This window comes from Hemicordylus capensis, chromosome 2 (genome assembly GCF_027244095.1).
Source record: "Hemicordylus capensis ecotype Gifberg chromosome 2, rHemCap1.1.pri, whole genome shotgun sequence".
Lineage (NCBI taxonomy): Eukaryota > Metazoa > Chordata > Lepidosauria > Squamata > Cordylidae > Hemicordylus > Hemicordylus capensis.
This window is the reverse complement of record NC_069658.1, coordinates 351,681,988-351,689,827: the sequence shown is the minus strand read 5'-3', so window position 1 is coordinate 351,689,827 and position 7,840 is coordinate 351,681,988. Positions and strand designations below refer to the sequence as shown.

General features: G+C 51.8%; 1 protein-coding gene across 1 annotated transcript; it reads left to right on the top strand.

Moving 5' to 3' along the window:
- The first annotated feature begins 714 nt into the window (after positions 1-714).
- LOC128345964 (uncharacterized) lies at positions 715-6,295 on the top strand. The gene is made up of 2 exons (XM_053298706.1): positions 715-1,700; positions 5,237-6,295. The coding sequence occupies exons 1-2, from the start codon at positions 1,205-1,207 to the stop codon at positions 5,767-5,769; spliced, it is 1,029 nt and encodes a 342-aa protein (XP_053154681.1). The 5' UTR covers positions 715-1,204; the 3' UTR covers positions 5,770-6,295.
- The last annotated feature ends 1,545 nt before the right edge of the window (positions 6,296-7,840 follow it).

Below are 7,840 nucleotides of genomic sequence, written 5' to 3'. Positions count from 1 at the left end.
AGAAAATGGAAGTGTACTCAGCTCACAAACTTGGGTAGGACACATGAGAACAACCCAAACATGTTTTAAATAAAGAAAGATAGTAGACAGTGAGCTGGGTCTCACGATCAGTGAGACCTGGTTTGGGGCGGTGAGCAGGGAGGGAGCCATGGGTGGCCGGATCAGCTGCCAACATGATTTCTGGCTCCGTGACAGAGCCAGTGGGGGCTGGGGGAGCGGGGGCCAATCAGCCCACACAAGCTCCAGCATGTCCTGTGCGAGTGTGCAGGGCATGCTGGTGAGACCCCCAGATCCAGGAGGCAGCTTTTTGCCTCCCCTCCGGGGGTCTCCTCATGAGTAGCCACAGCTCAGAGTCGCACCATGGCTACTCACGATCAGAAAGCCCGGGTTTGCGGAGCACTCATTCCACAAACCCAGGCTTTAGGGAGGGCTACCAAAGTGGGTGACCCGCTTGTAAGCCACTGGGCTCGCCTGCGAGCCCAGTGGTTTACACAATCAACAAAAATTGGGCTAGGCTCTTCTAGCCCGATTTTTGTTGCTTATGAGAATCCCCCTCCCCTTGGCCCCGTGTTGAGGGGAGGGTGCTTGTCCCAGCCCAGCTCAGCACGAGGCCAAGAAGCGGCCTGATTGGCTGGCTGGGTTCTGTGGGCGTGGTTTTGGCTGCAATTGGCCGTTCCACGCCCCAACTGCTTCAGTTTGGCTTTGCATCTCGACGTGGAAGGAGCTCACAGTGCTGGCTCCTTCCGAAGTTTTCAAGAGGGAGGGGTTCGCTCGACAGCGAGCGCGGCTGTTTTCGGTGGTTTTAACTGCTGTGGGAACTATAGTGGTGTTGTGTGAGCTACTCGCTGTCCTGGGGGCCTGTTTTCAGCGTCCAACTTCGCCGACGGGGCCTGCTACGGCCCGTGAAGCCTTCTCGTCGCAGCGTGGCCTTCGTTGAGGGGCATCGGCCCCGTGGTTTGTCGGGTCCTTGGGGGGCCTGGGGGTGTGTGGGTTACGCCACGGGGGGGCTCCCCTGAGTGGGGTGGGCATTTTTTGTGTTTGGTCCCCTTACTATTTTGTGCTATTTCCACTTGCTTTGCTGGCATTTTAAAGCTTTGTTTGTTGGGATAGCTGGGCGGGGTTGTTTCGTTTCATTCAACTCTGAGGTTTTTTAGCTTCTGGTCATTTACTTTATTTGGGGCTTGGCTGTCAGAATTGGGTGGCAATGCCCAGAAAGGCAAAAGAAAAGAGAGGGGTGCGGCCTATTCGGCAGCCTAGGAGGCCTGCCCTTCCACCGTCCTCATCTGAGGAGGATGACGAAGAAATGGGAGTGATTCGCAGTTTGATTAATAGAATGGAGGCTTTGGAAAAGGCCAGAGGTGCTCCTTCAGACAAAGGTGCAGGTCCCTCTGGCGGTGGAGGCGTGCCGCCGCCCAAGGTTCCCTGCCGCACTAGGGGTTCTGCCTGGAGTCAATTATTAACTTCCCTTTCCATCAGGTTGGAAGCTTTAGAGAAAGGGACGGATCCGGCCGGCCCGCCACCTCCTGGCCGGCCTGTGGCGCCTTCTGCACCTGTTGGACCACCTCCTGGACAGCCTGTCCCGGTGTTACCGCTTCCATCTCCCTCTGATCCGGTTCCGGAGCTGCCATTGCCATCACAGCCACAACCTGCTGCACCGGTTGATCAGCCGCCTGCGGACCCGACTATGCCTGTGCCTCCTGGTGAGCCAGCAGCACCCACACCTCCTGGCATCACCAGCCAGTGGCCTTCTGTTCCCTGGCCGATGCCTGCCATGGGGGCTTGGGGACCAGCTTCGTACTGGTCCCCCTACACACAGTCTTGGGGTTTGGGTTTTCCTTTAGCTTTCCCTGGGGTCACTGCGGGTACGCAGGGTGCTGCAGAACAGGTCTGGATGGGTAATAGGCCTTTGGGCAGTGCTTTGCCTCCTATCAGCGGCATTCCCACTGCTGCTCCGGATACTGCTAGCAGACCGGGTTACTATCCTATGGGGATTTTGCCCACAACACAACACGCCCCTTATGGGGGTATGGGGCTCCCTCTTGGGGATCACCTACTGCCTTCCACTAAGGAAAAGATATTAAAAGGCGAGTACATGGACATCTTTAGTTTACTTTTTAGGGAACCCGAGGTAAAACACAAGGAGGGGGAATCTTGTAAAGAACATGAAGCCACAAAGCGCAAACTGGTCAAGAAGACCTGGAATAATTGGCTATCTGATTTCACCATCTATATGGGAGTGATAGTGCAGGCCCAGCCTGCGCGTGGGCTGTCCCTCTTAAAATACATGGACATTATCCACTGTGCGGTTTCTGATTTTGCGGGATCCTCCTGGATATGCTATGATGAAAGTTTCTGCATGAGGGCGGCTTTGGATCCCAACCTTCCTTGGGACACACCCCTTCAGGAATTGTGGCTAGTCATCATGTCCCCGGCTCGTCCGGTGGAAGGGGACCGATCGGATAGTGGACACTTGTTGTCCAAGCCATCGGGTGCCTTGCCTCCGTCGGGTGTGGGCCAGCAGTGGGTACAACCCCACCTGGTCTGCTGGGAGTACAATTCCAGTGGAAAATGCTCCCACTCCCCCTGTCGGTTCAAGCATGCTTGTAGCATCTGTGGGGCCAAGCACCCAAGTGCCTCTTGCCCCAGGGCGAGATTTGGTGGCCCGGGATCTAGGTTGCGGTCCAGTAACAGCCGGAAGTGCGGTCCCCCCCACCCCCTGCGGGAAAGGGGCCCAGCCCCATCAAGCTTGAAGTTTTGGAGCAGCTTTTGCTTGACTACCCAGATCGGGCTGCAGCTAAGTACATATTGGAAGGTTTTAGGGACGGGTTTCGGATCCCTTCTTCTGCTCGCCGTGGGTTGAGTAGTCCCCGCAACCTTAGGTCAGTGATAGGTAAGGAAGATATAGTTTTGAGGAAAATTAACAAGGAAGTGGCTGCCGGTAGAGTGATGGGCCCTTTCGACAGCCCCCCTTTTCCTAAATTGTGGGTTTCGCCTTTAGGTGTCGTTCCCAAGAAGGCCCCGGGTGAGTTTCGGTTAATTCACCACCTTTCTCACCCCAGGGGTGCGTCAGTCAATGATGGCATCCCTGACAGTCTTTGTTCAGTCCGCTATACTTCTTTTGATGAGGCAGTCAGAGTGGTTAGGGGGCGGGGCCCGGGCGCACTTTTAGCAAAATGTGATATAGAGTCCACTTTTCGCCTGCTGCCTGTCCACCCTGACGATTTTGAGTTACTGGGCTTCACCTTTGCTGGTCAGTTTTACTTCGACTGGGCCCTACCTATGGGTTGTTCAATTTCGTGTGCAGCCTTCGAGGCGTTCAGCTCTTTTTTAGAGTGGGCAGTCAGGCGGAGGGCGGGCCTTATGTCCACGTCTCATTTTTTGGACGATTTTCTTTTTGTTGGCAAGGCCAGATCCAGGGAATGCCACCATTTGCTGCGCTCCTTTGTGGAGCTCGCGGCTGAACTGGGGGTACCGCTAGCGGGCGACAAGACTGAGGGGCCGGTCACGCAAATTTTATTCTTAGGAACAGAACTTGATACGGTTGCGGGTTGCTCCAGGCTTCCCCAGGTGAAGCTATTGGTGCTGTTGGACTTAGTTGGGTCATTAGGGCGTGCCCGTAAGGCCACCCTTAGGGAGCTACAGGTAGTGGCAGGACATCTTAACTTTCCCTGCAGTGTAGTGGCTCCTGGCCGGGCCTTTCTACGTAGATTATGTGACCTCACGGTGGGGCTTCGTGCCCCCCATCATAGGGCCCGGATTACACATGGTGTCAGGGCCGACTTGGCCCTTTGGGAATCCTTCCTGCTAGGCTTCAATGGGGTAACCTTTTGAAGGACCAATATGCTGCTCAAAGCAGATCTACAGTTTCATTCAGATGCAGCTGGAGGTTTGGGGTTCGGAGTATACTTTAGGGGCCGCTGGTGTGCTGCGCGCTGGCATTCAGACTGGGTAAGCCAAGGAATAGTTCGCTATCTGACCTTCCTTGAGCTTTTTCCCCATAGTGGTAGCGGTCCACATTTGGGCTGATGAATTCGCTAATTCATCAGTTAGGTTTTGGTGTGACAACCAGGCCGTGGTCCAGGTGGTCAATGCACAAACTTCCCGCTCCCCTAGGGTTATGGGGCTAGTGCGAGCTTTAGTTCTGCAGTGTTTAAGGGCTAATATCCTCTTTAGGTCCCGTCACGTCCCAGGGATTCGAAACGACATAGCTGACGCTCTGTCTCGTTTCCAGGTGGACAGATTCAGGGAGTTAGCGCCCGAGGCTGCGCCACATCCGGATCCCATGCCGGTCTTTCTGTGGCAACTTGGCAGGTCGAGGCACAGCAGGCCATAGCGGCGTCTCTGGCGCCCAGCACCAGAGAAAGTTACACAGCCAAGCTTGCGGCCTTTTCCGGAGGGAAGAAGGCTTACCCGAGGTTTGGCCTATTCCGGTAGAACAGTTGCAGCAGTTTTTGGTTACCTTACGTAGGGCAGGGTGCGCTGTGTCCACCCTGAGTGGCTATTTGGCAGCTCTGGCCTTCCAGGCACAGGTAAAGGGGGTTATTGATTTTTCTGCTGACCCACGCGTGCGGCGCATGCTGGAGGGCTGGGCTAGAGGGGACCCTGGGATGGGTGACTCTAGGCCCCCCTTTACACTGGATATGGTTGCTGCCACGGTGGGTAAGCTGGCAAGCTGCTGTGCTGACGCCTGGGAAGCATCGCTGTTTCACGCAGAGGTACTGGTGGCTTTCTTTGGTGCCTTTCGGCCCGGGGAATTATTGCCACGCAGCAAGGGTTCCCCTAGGGATCGCTGTTTGCAATTTTCAGACCTTTCTTTCTCCGGCAATGAGGCTCGGTTGTTCCTCCGCCACTCCAAGACAGATCAGCGGGGCAAGGGTCAATTAGTCTGCTTAGCGGTGGCTGCGGATTCCCAGCTGTGTCCTGTTGCTGCCTTGCAGCGCTACACGGACCTGGGCCCTGCCTCAGAGGGATGCTTGTTCGTTCATAAGGATCAAACACCTTTAACTCAATACCAATTTCTGGCAGTGATCAAGAGTGCCATGGTGGCAGCAGGGGTTGCCCTGGCGGGCTTTACTTTGCACTCTTTCCATATTGGGGCGGCTACTACTGCCGCGCAGATAGGCCTTCAGGAGGCTGAAGTGCGGCGGATTAATAGATGGAGGTCCGTGGCGGTCAGATGCTATGTGCGCTGACAGCGGACTTTAGTGGGCTTACGTGATTTCTGTTCTCTCGACAGATGCTGGTGGAGCAGCAGCTCCAGTACGGGTCCTGATGTGCGGCCACTCGCTGGTCTTCTGGGCCTTCAAACGAGCCAGCACTTCTCTCTGGGGATCGCAGTTAGGTTTCGGGAGAAGGGCCTCGGTGTACTGGTTGGGCCTGCGGGGCATGCTATGGAACCAATTGCTACCTGCGATCAGGCAGCATTTAGTTAGCTTCCCCATTCCCAATATATTGGTTTTACGTTTGGGGGAGAATGACTTAGGCCGGCGGACTGGCCTGTCCATTGTTCAACAAGCCTCCGCTGATATAGCCCTACTTCAAATTTGGATGCCGGGGATGCGGGTGTTATGGGTTAACTGGATTCAGCGTAGGGTCTGGCGGAATGCCCGTTGCGGGCTGAGCTTGGAAAAAGCCCGTAGGAAGACTTCGGCTGCGATCAGTAAATTAATATTGGCAGCCGGGGGGGCTGTAGTGTGGCAGTCTGACCTAGCTGCCCGCTGTCCTGTTATATCGGGCAGATGGCGTTCATCTATCAGTCCAAGGCTGTGATTGTTATCTAGGTAACGTTCAGCGGGTGCTTGCTGAGCTTCTGGATGGGCATGGGGCAGGGGGGTCAAGCAATGGCTAACCCTCCTGGGTGGCAATAACAGTGCGGGCTGAAGGGTAAGGGAGGTTAGAGTATCGGTGAGCACCCTTGGATATTTAAAGGTGGATTGGTCAATCTCTCCTTTGTTGCCTGCGCGGCACGGGGAGTAATTTCATTTCCATGAAACCTGTTTCAGGAATTCACCAACCTTTGGGCTGTGCGGTCCGGGGCGGGTGAAGACCTGGAGATGTCCAGATCACCTCTGAGAAAGGGGTGGTCGGCGTTGAAGGAATAGGGCGGGATGTGCCCGCCTCTTTCCTGAGCCAGGGTGTGTCGCCCAATGAGGCAATGGGTAGGATGGGGAAATCCTAACTCATGCCTAGGGGCCCGCACTGTTTTCTGTTTTCTGTTTTATGAAGGTGATTATCACCTCATGTTCAGTCCGCCATGCCTGTTGTTCTTTAATAAAGCGTGGCCCTTTTCACCCAACGAATGTCTCCATGTCTTCTTGGGCTGGGGTCTGGGAACAATAGCCCCAGTGGCTACAGAACACATAGTACCAGCTTAGTTGTCTAAACCAGTCAGGCAACATACTATGGGAGAAGGGAGAAGATATTTGTAAACCTATTCTATGAAATAACTCTTTTCTAATCTTCTTTACAAGTAGATCTGGGGGAAAAAACTTATAAGGAAATTAAATCTACTCTGCCTGATATCCTGGTTCTAATTATGTCAGTATTTGATGCTCAGATAGAGGGAGAAAACCCTTAAGGAACCTCTAAGAACTCACGTGGGAAATCACTTTCTAACTCCAATGAGCCATAACTGAAATACCAGGAAAAATATTCTTCCAAAATATATGTTGAAATCAGTGTGCTTGAGAGGGAGACTACTCTAAAACATCTTTTCTCTAATAGTGCTAAAAAGGCAAGCTATACTTAAAAAAATAATAATCAAGCAGTGGCTTGTCTCTTCAGAAGCAGAAGCTGCTGCTGAGGGAACAAGTTTTTCTGCTAAGAATTAATTTGCCTACTTTCACTATAATCTTAATTGATGATTACCTCACATGTTATCTCACTTCAGCCTTAAATGTTCACACATCCACCATCTTGAATTGGGGTGGATGACATCTTGACAAACTAGGCTGTTAAGGTGTCCCTATGTGTCACTCACTACAACTGTACCAAATCTGGTTAAAATTGATTGGATGGTACATAAGTTAACCCACTTGTGTCTCAAATGTAAATGTGTCTGTTACCTTCAATTGGGGTGGGTGACATTGAAAATACGCCATTGGGGCATCCCTATGTATCCCTAAAGCTGTAGCAAATTTGGTTCAAATCAGTTAGGCAGTTCACAGGTTTTCCGTCTTGTGCCTTAAATGTTCCCATGTCTGCCATCTTGAACTGGGGTGGATGATATCACAAACTATGCCACTGAGGTGTCCAGGCATTGTGAAGTCGGTAGGGACACACAGAGAGATGGATGCACACACACACACTCACTCACACATAATTCTGGGTGATCTCATAAGTTTACTTTCCTTAAGGAAAGTAGGCTTAAAAATGTAACAAGAAGCACATATTTACTGATGTGTAAATTGCTTCTTTGGATCAGTGTTCAATGGTCTTCAGTATTAAGTCTGATGCAAAAAAAAAAAAGTTATTTCATTTAAGCCAAGGCAAAACCTGCAAGACACCAAACTTTCCACTTGCCAACAAATATATCAAGTGTTCCTTTTTATTACACAACTCTGCCCTGTCACTTCAAAGTCACACATGAATTGTCAAATCTTGTTAGTTTATTGGATTTATTAATACAGCCATTAAAGCTAGCTAATTGTAGAGTGACAAATTTAATTACAATCAATTGGGATTGTGTATTTTTCTGCCAATATCATAAAGCATTTAGGAAGAGATAAGTGCAGGCTGTGACATTAACACTACCACAGGTCCTCTTTTACCTGGGATTTGATATAGGTATACAGGCATTGACTCAAAATAATATTGAATTCACTGGCAAAGAGCCTAAATC